This window comes from Hypomesus transpacificus, chromosome 2, assembly GCF_021917145.1.
Source record: "Hypomesus transpacificus isolate Combined female chromosome 2, fHypTra1, whole genome shotgun sequence".
NCBI classification, from domain to species: Eukaryota; Metazoa; Chordata; class Actinopteri; order Osmeriformes; family Osmeridae; genus Hypomesus; species Hypomesus transpacificus.
Window position 1 is genome coordinate 16,857,660 of NC_061061.1, and position 12,490 is coordinate 16,870,149.

Here is a 12,490-nt window from a genome sequence, read left to right on the forward strand (position 1 = left end):
ACAATGATGCATGCTGTAGGCCAAATGCTCATAATGCTGCGATTTGGGATGATGTGTTGAAAACAACACAGTAAAACACAGTAAACTTCCTCACACAGTCAGATGATAATGTTTTGTCAGATCTGCAGAAGTGACTACAGTGTAGTCATGATCACATGCTCCGTGCTTGGTAACCATTAGTGTCATTTTTAAATGTTCTTGTTCAGCATTAATGTGTCCCCCAAAAAGTATTTCGACTATCGATGTTAACCAAAATAACTGAGTAGGAGTGTCGATAAGTGAATAAAGAATAAGAGATATTAGGGTATAACTTCACAAAACAACAATACAATTAATTTGCACAAGTTTAAGTTTAGATGTAGGCCTACTTGTTTCTGTGTCCATTATTTAATTACTTTTGAGTGAAATATTACTTTAAAGGGATGGGAAAATGTGGTCAGGGAGCACATGTTAGTGAGTGTGAGTTGCTTGGCTTTCCTGACAAGCTTGTTGAGTTTCCTAGAGCTCTATCCTGAGCCCATCTCACACAGTATAAATACGACCCTGGTCTGAAAACCAGGCTTCAGGAAACAGCCAGGATGAGGTTTGCTGTTCTCGTTGTCCTTTTTGCCAGTGGTAAGATTTGTTTTACTATTGCAGTTAGCATCAATACCATAAATTATTATAGTATTATAATATTGTTGTATATATGTACTTGTATTATTTCAAGAGAAATATGTCAGGAGAACTAGTTTTCAGAACACTGTTCTATTTTTTCCTGTTATGATTAATGCTGTTACACAACATGTTTCTTTCTTATTCTTTATTCCTGAGTTATTTTAAACAAACATCAATACTTTTCTTGTTACAAAAACAGACAGGCCTTTTTCCACTGTAGTTGGTTTGTATCGCTAAGCTACTATCAGTGTATCAGTGGAGGCAGTTTAATCTGGTAAGTGTTGGTCACTGTGTTTACTGTTTCCCAGCCTACGGGTGTGGCCTGCCTACCTTTCCCCCCGCGCTGAATCGAGTGGTTTCGGGAGAAGACGCGAGACCTCACAGCTGGCCCTGGCAGGTGGAGACCACAAAGCTAATACCCTCCGTGAAAAAAGACCGTATATCGCCCCCTGGTGGACAACCCTAAAAGGTCGTTTTTTCGGTTGATACGGCAAAGTTCCTTACTTTTAGTCTTCTCCTCTTTGCAGATATCTCTCCAGTATGACGACAGCGGTACCTGGAGTCACATTTGTGGAGGCTCTCTGATCTCAAGCGACTGGGTCCTCACAGCTGCCCACTGCATCAAGTAATAAACACAGCCAACCATAGCTACCAGCAATGACTTTCATGTACAGGAAGCCTTATAAAGAATGTGAATAGTTTAAGTCAATGTGAGTTAATTTTCATAGGCCTCTGGATTTGATTGTGTAAATGAGTAACTTTGGGTTTGGTGCAGCAATGAAACACAATATTTTCCTAATTTCATAGTTGTAAGAAGACAAAATCTTCTGTACCATATATGAAAGTAGATCTTAATTCATGTCCTCTACTCACTCCGGACTGAAATTCCTTGGTGGGCGTGGATCTTACCAGTGTTTACATAGATGCAGGGGGTAGATCCAATAAGAGAAACACATACCAATTCAGTGGGTGCTGACCTTTCCACTTCAGACACAATGAGAACAGCATATTTCCACAGTAACCAGCTCTGACTTATTGACCAGCTGGCTGACTGGCTGGCTGACTTACTGGCTGCTGTGCTGTGGTGCTGCAGTACCCGCTACAGCTACAGGGTGGAGCTGGGGAGGCACAGCCTGGAGGAGGAGGAGGAGGAGGGCTCTTTGGCGGTTGCCGTCGGCAGGATCATCGTCCACCAGAGCTGGACACCCATCCTCAGCCGGTAGTGGGCTGGGTTCTGCTGATTCAGGCTGGCCACTCCATCATACGCTTTTACACACACACACACACACACACACACACACACACACACACACACACACACACACACACACACACACACACACACACACATACATGCAGACACACATATGAACAATCATGCAAAAGATTGTATGTGCAACCACTCACACACTCATGCAAGTCATGCAAAGAAACACACACATACATATTTCATACAATATATTTCCTCCCTACAATATATTTCCTCCATACAAGAACATTTAGCCTTTCAAAGCAGAGTAAAATCACTGTGTTTCCCCTCCCCAGCAACGACATCGCCCTGATCAAGCTGGAGACCCCCGTCACCTTCTCTGACTCCGTCATGGCTGCCTGTCTTCCCGAGGCTGGCTTCCTGCTGCCCCACAACGAGCCCTGCTACGTCACCGGCTGGGGACGCATCTCCAGTGAGTCTCTCCCCCCCCCCCCCCCCTCCCCTTCACTGAGGGTTCCAGTTAAAACTTTCACGGTCGCCATCCAAAACCGTTGCCTGTAAAAAAACAAAAACAACGTACAAATACTAGTTGTGATTGTGTGGTGTGCAGCTGGAGGCTCGCTGGCTGACACCCTGCAGCAGGCTCTCCTGCCCGTGGTGGACCACGCTACCTGCTCCCTGCCTGCCTGGTGGAGCGTCCTGGCTACCAGCAGCATGGTCTGTGCTGGAGGAGACGGGGTGGTGGCCGGCTGCAATGTGAGTCACCACCATGCCATGCTACACAGGTCCTTTTCAAGAAAGGTGCTCTCTAACGAGATGCCAACTCTGCTGCATGAAATGCTATTTTTGTGTCTTACAAATATTTTAAACGGTGGAAAACAACAATTTGTATGTTAGGGTTGTTATGGTCTAAATAATGACAAAGGTGAGAAGACCCCTTTTTCAAATTTTCTTTCACTTTAAGTCCAACTCCCTGTGTGATCTAGAGAGACTGGTTTTCATCTACATCCTTAATAAAAAAAAACAAAATGGCTGCCCTCTGTGGTTGTTAGGGAGACTCTGGCGGCCCCCTGAACTGCCAGAACCCTGATGGCTCCTGGACGGTTCACGGTGTGGTCAGCTTCGGATCTGGAGAGGGGTGCAACATCGCCCAGAAGCCCACCGTCTTCACCCAAGTCAGCTCCTACATAGACTGGATCCACAGCGTGAGTCACCTCGAGTCCTTGACCATCCAGGAACACTGCTTCTTATCAGTCAAAACATGAAGCAACTGTTTTACAACTTAGGGCTTGGAGCTAGGGGCGTGAGTCTCATATATGATTTTACAGGAGGGACCAGATAAATGTTGCCCACTTTTACTGTTAAGCTTTTCCGTTTTCAGGGAACTCATGAGTCACAATTTCAGTTGTGTCTTTTTGGCTTTGAAAAGCTTTCACTGACAGCTTTTTGTTTGATATATAATACATTTTGACCCAACATGGCACTTACAAAGCCATGCAAGTGTTACAAAGCAAAGCAATTTTTGTCTCCCATCCCTCAATTGATGCAATTGTTTTTTTTGTTTTTGTTTTTATCTCCACAGACAATGGTCACCAACTAAAAGGAACTAACTGCTGAACTATAACTCTGGTTTACAAGTAACAGTACCTATCAAATTCACATTTGCACAATACTTGTGTGACAAGTTATTCTGCCTCGACAATTGGTAAAGATCTCATATTGTACTGCATTTCTTGTCATGTAATCAGTTTCATGTAACACAATATAATAGGCTGTTCAGAAAACTATAGCATACTGAGTCAAAATAGAACCAATCTGACATCAAAACAAGGGAGCACTTAGGAAAAGAAAATGAATCCACACAGGGAGCAATAACTAACGTAGAATTAATTTCCTGTAAAATTCTTTGAACTGGGGTGTGTATATAGCTATATACTTTGAATAACCTTGAGGCCAAAACTAATTAACAATAACAAAGCCAGGAGGTATTAACACTAATTCCTAGAACTATCATCATTCAGCTAAACATTAACCAAGATCGTCATAAGGTGAAAGGTTTACACATCATGAAAACGTCACAATGAGTGTATTAGAGGAAGTATATCATTGAATGTGTTACTTGTTATTGGGATATACATTTTCTTTCTCCAGGTACTTTAAATACAACTTTGTACCATTTGAGTACAAATATTTTGTTTTATTAATCTGACAGGACATTTAAGTGTTAGAAAAACACCACATTGGAAATTAACTTACATAATACATAAGATCTTCTCTGACTCTTATTTTAAAATACATTAAAAAAGTATATCTTAAGTCTTACAAAAGTAAATCTTAACCACAACTGCCACTTTGCATAACACAACATAAGTACTCAGAGATCACTGAACCAAATAAAACTGTACACAAACATGGTTGGTTTACAGAAGAACGAACACACATTCCTGTAGTGCATTTCCCTAAGTCCATGGCAGTAAATTCAGCCGTTCTTCACAGTGAAAACTGGTCTCTTACAAAATGAGGTACACATTCATTTTGTATCATGATAAGTAAAACAGACAACACTGAAAATAACATACAGTCATTTGAGCCTCAAAGTGTAGAAAATAAGCAGTTTTTTTTCTCTTCAAATGTTTAAACCAACGTGATTCTAGGGTGTCATCTAGCACAACTCCTCCTTACGTGACTGCATGTGAAAATATCTAACTTGTTAAATAAGCTTCTGTGCTCTAGTGTTAAAAGGTAGTGAATAGGTTCCTTTGAAACATTTCAGTAAAAGTCTAGGATTGTATTGTTGAGAAGTAATTTTGAATACTGCACCACCTGGTTGTTCAAGGTTGAAAAGGTACATTTGACCTTTAAATCAACAGAGAAAAGGCACTGATGGAATGGTTCCTCTTGTCTACATGCTGTGGAACACCTGAGTCAGGGGGAGTCAGGTGGCTGAATGGTGAGGGAATCGGGCTGGTAATCTGAACGTCGCCAGTTTGATTCCCGGCTGAGCCAAATGATTGTGTCCTTGGGCAAGGCACTTCACCTAAATGTAAATGTAAATGGAACACCTGCCACTCAACTCTCCTGACCTCTACAACAAGTTCCATACATGAGGCCAGCTCGAAAAAATAATTCATCTGTGGAACCAAAATCATACATTTAGAAGGGTTATTTCTTCCTTCCTCACTTTCTCGTCTGAAGGCTGAAGGTTGGTTTTTGGACAGTCCCTAATCCTCCCTCCCTCCTTCACCTTCCATCCATCCCTCCCTCCATTTTCTGAGTGCATTCTCTGTGCGATCTTCATGAAACAGTGCTGCCAGTCATGCATTAGTGAGGGAATGCTGAGTGATGGAGCAATGGCCGCCATTCTCTGGGCCCAGCTGCTGCGTGAAAGAGCCTTTCTTGTGCTCCCTCTCCCCCTTTATGGAGTCAGACCAGCCAGCGAGATGAGCTGCTACGGCTAAGACCCATAGAACGCTCACCATGACTACAGCACCAAACCTTCCAAATATTCACAAGCCGCCTCTCCCTTAGCTCAACTTTTTTTCCACTAAAGGCCACAAATGCTGAATGAGCCAGACTGATTCAGACACCAACGAACACAAATGGATTTTACAAGGCACCCATTTCAAAAAAGATAACTGCATATTCTGGTTGATTTGACTTGATTCCCTACGGGGAGTATTCGTTTTGTAGCGTCTCTATTGGCCCCAATAGACACGAACACACATGGACAGGGTAGGTATTGTAATCTAGAAAGGCAGCTGTGGCATTTTGGTTCAGGCATACAGAGCAGTCTCCAAAATCTGTGAGGTTCATAAGTCTATGCAATTCCTGTCCATCAACATAAATGATGACAGCGAAATCCAGTCAAATCCCGACACCAAAAAACCAGTGCACTGAACATATGAAGTGTACATTTGTTTCCAATATTGTACAAACATGGTTTTAAAAAAGAGCCTTCAGACGAATTGCTTGCGCCAAGTGTTAAAGCAGAAGCTTGGACCAAGCCCACACTTAGAATAGGCATACATGGCATAGACACACATAGACCCTCAACAACGAAGACATCCACAGAGGATTCCAGCAGTAGCATTTCCAAACTCCAGCCATAGGAGGATGCTCGTCTCTCAGAGCGGTGGAACTTTATCCTCATACTGAGGCGGGGGCGTGAGAGGCTCGATACTGCCCCCTTCCGACGAAACATCCGTCACCTTCATATGCAGCTTCTCCGATTTAATCCGGCGGATCTTGAGGGGGAGGAGCCTGCGGCTGTTCTTTCCAGGTTTCCGATTGGCCGGGGCGGCGGCTGCTGGACCAGAGGCGGCTGGGTTGGCGGGGGGTCCCTCCGTCACCTCGGTCTCAAACTGGACGGCGTCTACCTGGTCCAAGTCGTCGTAGGCGGGCAGCTGGGAGGTGCTGTGACGGAGGTTGCTCTGGCGGACTGGGTACTGGCCACTGCCCACAGCCTCCTCATAACTGGGAACGTTGTACCTCTGGGCTCTCTCCTCGGCACTGTAAACATGTACCCACACACGTTATCCACACACACACAGACTGGAATAACTAGTTAAACATTGCTGAACAGTAGAAAGGGTAAAAGTCACTGAGAATGTACAAATACGGCATGCCAGTACAAATATTTGAATGTGCGTTCAGTTGCGCTAAGCATTTAAACACTATGTGGGGGAGTAAAGGACTTGCGAATACAAAACAGTTTATGAAGCCTGTCCCTTGTCATCAAAGAAAGAAAGGCCGCAATAGATTCATCTCTACGACAGCACAACAACCCGAGTCTTAAATCCACAGGGGCGTCTCAGCCACTCACGTCTCTCCGTCCTCGCCAGCGGCCTCTCCTCCAGCCCCGGCCCCGTCCTGTGCCGCCTGCAGCGCCTGCAGCTCCCTCTTCCTGTTCCTCATCCCCAGGCACAGAGACAGCAGCAACATGGCCACCCCAGACCCCACCAGCACGAACGCCACCGTTGACGCTTTGCTGCGGTTGTCCGGCTTGGCGCCGCTGCTGCCGTTCAAGGCCGGGTCGGGCGGCACCACACTCCACACGATCATCACCACGCCCAGGGCCAGAAGCCCCACCCCCAGGGCACACAGTGCATACTGGGAGCCGGAGTTCCCGTTGGTGTTGATGTGGCTGGAGTTCACGGGTCTGCTGGCGGCGGTGGTGGGTGGTGGGTTGTCGGTGGAGCGCATTCTGGCCTCTCTCCAAGTCAGGCCGGTTTATCGTTCGAGCTGCGTTGCTCCGTCTAGCGGGAAGGAAAGAGGAAGGATCGGCTCGCGGTTCATAAAACGACGATCACGTCAGGGTCCAAACTCACACAGAGAAAAAGACCGAGAGCTATTTCTTCTTTACCTACCTTGAAATGTTTGAGTGTACCTTGCTTCTCAGTTTGCTTGGTTTGAGATTAAGTGCTCATGTGGGTCTAAACAAGTCCAAATGAGAGAGAGAAAAGCTTTCCTCACAAAGTCACCTCCCAGCTTTCAAACTTCATGAAGATGTGTTTCGGTAATCTTATTCTCTCAGAATGCACCTGCATCTACTTATAGGGATTTCCTGGGGTGAAACGTGCCTTTTCATAATGTCTTGTGCTTTTTAATTACGTCACTTTACTACGAATACAGAGCAGCACTCCCTCTAAAGGACCTTGTTGCGCAACTACAACATGTTGCATGAATGAATAGAAGGACAGATTCGATAAGGACCTCTCATCATAAAGTAAATAGCATTTCCTGTAAGTCTGACCGAAAGTCACATTTCACACAGACAACATATAGATTCCCACATTAACAAGGGGAACCTACCGAATATTTACAGCAGTACAACCTTTGCTCACGCGATTGTAAAGTTAAACATTTTTAAATGCAATGAGGCACCAGTTGAGTGAAGATATTTCCTATGAACCTGAACCCGGAGTCAGGTGGCTGAGCTGTCAGGGAATCGGGCTAGTAATCATAAAGTTTCTGGTTCGATTCCCGGCCATCCCTGTACTTACTGTAAATCGCTCTGGACAAGAGTGTCTGCTAAATGACTAAATGTAAACCTGGTGGAACATGCCGTTTGTAATGATGGTTAAAAACCACTCCATGCATTTGATGGTACACTGCAGCTGGGCAAAGGGCATTCTGTCAGTACACACCAACTTTGGGAGGCAAGGAGTTAAGTCCACGTGTGTCCTTTCTCTGGCCTACACTATAAATAATTCACTTTTTTGTGAGAACCCTCTTACTCTACCAATCATATAACTTTGACTGCAGCTTGCTTGTCAAGACCAGCATGTCAGTAAAGTACATGCTTTGGTGAGCATGCTTTGACTTGCTGAGGCAGTGAGACTTAGAGACGACATATTATGGGTATCCAGTCTCCTCTGATTCAGGACTTCCATAACACTCAAGAATGCATGGTATGACCCAAACTCCACCCACCATAAAAAAGGACTGGATCGTCAAATTGCAAAGCAACAGGTTAAGGTCTCTGTTCGTATGGGAAAGTTGTGTCACAACTTTTCACCCGAAGTTGCAGAACCATGTTACAGTAGAACGCCACTAATGCAATTTGGTGCCCTACCCTTTGAAACCCCCAGTTGTTGCAATATGAGAAGAAAGATCATATACTTAAGTTATAATGAAGTTGGTAGTCATTTAACTTCAGCTTTGGATTTCCTTCAGATGGTGAGGCATAAGGAATCCAAGATTCAGAATGTAGCCTTTTCGAGTGTAGACATTTGAAGTTCTTTTCCGGGTCTTGGGGATCGCTTAAGTTAAATTCCGTTTAAACTTGTTAAAGGCCATAATTTCACTGATGTAGACCCTTACTTGCCCGTGGTTGAGGAAACCTGTTTGAATAGTGTTTCAATCTGAATAAACCCGCCTTAAATAACTTGAAGCTTCTTTGAACTACGGTACACCACATTGGGTCCGAATGAAACGCTGTTACCGACTAGTATTAATGACCGATAATTTCCTAACGATAGTGTGTATTTTAATCGTACAGATGCATCCTAAAAATAGTCGGTTGTTTTGTGAAAACAAAGACATTCCTTGTTTAGGTACTCATTTACATTACCATTAACATTTGTATAAGGCGGTAACAGTATAGCCTACATACGTTGATGGACTATGAATGAATAAAACCAACCCGCATTACCTTTACATTGTTGACTCACTCAACGATTGCGTTACTGCATTCCAAACGGTGATTCCCTTGAAAGTTGGACAATACCCGGTCGATAAATTAAAATAAAATATTCTGTGCTGTCCCTGCATACAAATCACGTATCTACAATATAATCATAAAGCATGTTAAAGTTCTCAAGCAGGAACTTTCCCCGACGGATGGGCTACAGAAAAATGCAACATCGATACACACTCCCAGTTAAGGTTTAACCCTTCCGCTCTCGGGCTTGAGGAATCGTGCATTGCACGTGGGCTGAATAAAGTGTAATGTTACTTTAAAATTGGGAACGCATTAAAAGTAACATAAAAAAGATATACTGTAGGCCTAATTGTTGACATATTGTACCAACAAATGTAATAATTTCAGGTCTCTGCCTTATTCTGGGTCTACATTGATGTTACAATGTAGGACAAAGTTTGTGCTGAAACTGCATGATGTTTCACATAGGCTGTCTAGCCTGTCTGACCATAATGATATTATTCCTCATCTCCATGATATATGACCAGGGGAGGTTCTAGACCATTTCAACTGGGGGAGTGAGGGGGGGGGGGGGGGGGGCAAGCTGGGGCCAGTTGTACTGTTAGAGGGGCCAGTTACATTAAACATTATTGTTGTCAAATAGTTTTCTTCATCTCTCTTCATTTCTTCATACAGGCAAAATCCCATGTTTATAATTATTCAGACTCTACATGTAGGGTGGCCACAAGAGGGTCCAAGCTTGTTGTCACAGGGGCACTGCCCCCCCCCCCCCCCCCCCCCCCTAACTGTTTCAACACTGGACGTTCATCGAGACAGTGTTGATGTCAAAAGCTTATCTTTTTTGGATTGCAGACAAATGGGCAAATCACTAATCAACCAAGCACACATGAAAATTATCAAATATACTCGACTCATTGTCGTGTACAGTGCTAGTAGTGGTTTATGATTGATGTAAATTCAACGGTACGTTTACTCGACAGGAGTTATCAACAATAACAATCACAGACACAATGTAGAAAAATTGTCTTGAACTTAACAACTTGTAACAGCCAAGGCGAAACAAAACAAACCGCCCACAAAAAAAACAAAACCAGACCAAATCAGGTCATGCTTCTGGACAGTGTACTGCAGCACAGGTATTGTCATTGTGTAATTAATACACGTTACACAGGGGACCATAATTACGTTTGTGTGTATGTTTGTGAATGTGTGTGCATGTGCGTTTGTTGTTACAGCCCTGTATACCAACTAAAAGCTTATTAGTTTAAACACTTCCTCATGTAACAATGGTCAGTGAGGGTAGACATTGTTCTTGCGAAGTTCCGATTCCATAAAACTGAATAGCAACCGCATACCAACAGATGATATCACCATCTCATAATGACAAAAACTGCAGTCTTTACAATGCATTGTATCTTACATTGATTAACATAGTAGACGACTGCCATGTGACATCCTAATGGTGAAGTGTTCCCCCCCCATACATCTGTCTAGTTCTGCTTTTGGCGCTTAGTTTCACATCCACAACTAAATTAATCAAGATCATGGGTTTACAAACTCATAGGCTTGAATCCTACACCTCAAATCGAATGACTCCCGGCAACCCAATGTTCAACTGCATAGACCAAACTTACAGCTTACAGTACACAGGTAATGATCTGATCGTAGTGTCTGTGATGCAGTGGTGGGGCATGCTTTCATACAGAGTTGTAAAAACATGATCTCAATTGGATTAAAATACAAATTTAAGGATTACTTGAATCACCAAAACAACACTTCAACACAATCTTTGCATGTGTGTATTGAGCTGTTGACTTGGCCTGTCTCAATATCCCTGTGAAGCCTGATTTTGTAAAGAACAAAGCTCAATATCGCATAATAATTAACCCACACTACTAGGCAGTACAGTAGGTGACTGCACACCACTCATAGACAAGCCGTCTCCCACCTTCTCTGTCTCAAAGTATGTCTGTCTCACACTGTGTCTAAAAGCATGTGTGTGTGTGTGTGTGTGTCTGTCTGTCTTACCAGCACCCATTGTGTCTCAGAACACCCGACCAGAGGTCACATCTTCGTCGCGTCTTGTTTACTGTTTTGTTGTTCCCTAGTAACCACGGTGATGTCGTCAGCCCAAACGTGAGAAGGGAGTGACATCATGTTTAAGTAAGCTGCAGGTATAAACATGGCTGGAGGCTAAGGAACCCAACACCGTGATTACAACATAGAGAGGATACTGGGTTTGTACGTGTGTGTACATACATGTGTGTACATACATGTGTGTGTGTGTACGTACATGTGTGTGTGTGTCAGTTGACCTCTTTGTCCGTCATCTCTCAGCAGTCAGTGACGTACACTCTCTCTGTGGGACTTCATGAGTAAAACAACTCCACTGTTGCCTTTGACTTCCTACCTCTTTCCTTAGATTTCTTAGTAAAAAGATTTTGATTATCAGTACGACACCGAATTTAATTGTTAGTTTGAGTCATATTTTGCCAACTTTATTGTATCAAATGTTGAATGAGAGGGTTAATACACTTTAGACACAGCAGTGTAAATATACAAACTGAAAAAATACAATCTAACATGTAGCAGACAATAATAAAAATTCTGTTCAAGTTTTTCATTTTTTTCTGACAATGTCGAAGTCAAGTTTACAAGGCATTGTTTGTTTGCTGCTGTAGAACTAGATGAAAATGCCAAGACATTTGTTAAAAAAGTATATTTGTTTCAATTATTTGTGCTCTTGTTAGTTTAAGCTGATTCACCAAAGTACCCTGAAGAAACAAATAATAAATTCCTTTCTCTCTTTACGATAAGAAACAGACTTGTCAATAAGAACTACAAAAACAAACTAGCTGAATGAATTTCCTGTTGAAAAAAGCTTTGCACATAATGGACATAGAAAAATAAAACATTTTGTTAGAATCCCCTCGAGTTTTGCTCTTGAAGAGATTGACGTCAGTGTCCTTGCTTAAGGGCAGATAACACGCATACCAGTAAGACACGTCAAAAGCTGTTCTTAGATTGGAAAAGCAAAAGGTTTCTTCCAACAACAACAAGAAGTGCTTTCTGACCAGTAAAGGCTGAACTCTAGAACAATAACTTCTCTGAAGACTGACTGACACCCTCAGGGTTTATTCAGAGCAGGGCCTGGAACCCACAACTTCTTGGCGCGGTTTGATGACATCACACGTTGGTGACCTCAATCCCTGAGTAGCCATGGATTGGGCTGCCCTCTGACCTGGGAGGAGCTTCTTCGCGACCTTCTCTGGGCAGTGACCCATAGCTGCTATGACAACTCAAGTCCCGCCCACCACGAGCCTTGGGGCTGAAACCAACCGGAGGCTGGGATGATGTTGGGGGGGGGGGGAAGGAGGAGGGGTGGGGAGGGAGGAGAGGAAAGAGGGGGTGACTTTCAGTGATACGATACAACTACATCAACCATTTCCGGAAATTAATCT

The 12,490-nt window shown here is 43.5% G+C and overlaps 3 protein-coding genes across 7 annotated transcripts in view; 1 reads left to right on the forward strand and 2 right to left on the reverse strand.

Annotated features, from left to right (window-relative positions):
• Window positions 1-526: 526 nt before the first annotated feature.
• On the forward strand, window positions 527-3,933 carry LOC124474097 (chymotrypsin-like elastase family member 2A). The gene is made up of 8 exons (XM_047029984.1): window positions 527-615; window positions 966-1,054; window positions 1,185-1,282; window positions 1,751-1,876; window positions 2,203-2,339; window positions 2,478-2,623; window positions 2,920-3,072; window positions 3,450-3,933. Exons 1-8 carry the CDS (start codon window positions 579-581, stop codon window positions 3,465-3,467), a joined length of 804 nt encoding a protein of 267 aa, XP_046885940.1. The 5' UTR covers window positions 527-578; the 3' UTR covers window positions 3,468-3,933.
• Window positions 3,934-4,049: 116 nt separating this feature from the next.
• On the reverse strand, window positions 4,050-9,263 carry LOC124474113 (transmembrane protein 51-like). 2 transcript variants are annotated; one of them, XM_047030014.1, is made up of 4 exons: window positions 9,021-9,263; window positions 7,234-7,299; window positions 6,690-7,122; window positions 4,050-6,376 (listed from the first exon to the last, which is right to left on the reverse strand). In XM_047030014.1, the coding sequence occupies exons 3-4, from the start codon at window positions 7,067-7,069 to the stop codon at window positions 5,992-5,994; spliced, it is 765 nt and encodes a 254-aa protein (XP_046885970.1). In that variant the 5' UTR covers window positions 7,070-7,122; window positions 7,234-7,299; window positions 9,021-9,263; the 3' UTR covers window positions 4,050-5,991. The 2 variants fall into 2 exon arrangements, with proteins under 2 accessions (XP_046885970.1, XP_046885963.1); XM_047030007.1 differs by lacking the exon at window positions 7,234-7,299.
• Window positions 9,264-11,491: 2,228 nt separating this feature from the next.
• Window positions 11,492-12,490, reverse strand: part of LOC124479976 (kazrin-like) — a 97,429-nt gene continuing 96,430 nt past the window's right edge. For all 4 annotated transcript variants that reach the window (XM_047038992.1, XM_047038973.1, XM_047038982.1 and 1 more), the window contains one exon: window positions 11,492-12,374. In XM_047038992.1, coding sequence (XP_046894948.1) covers window positions 12,216-12,374 — 159 coding nt within the window. In that variant the 3' untranslated portion in view covers window positions 11,492-12,215. The remainder of the gene's footprint in view (window positions 12,375-12,490) is intronic.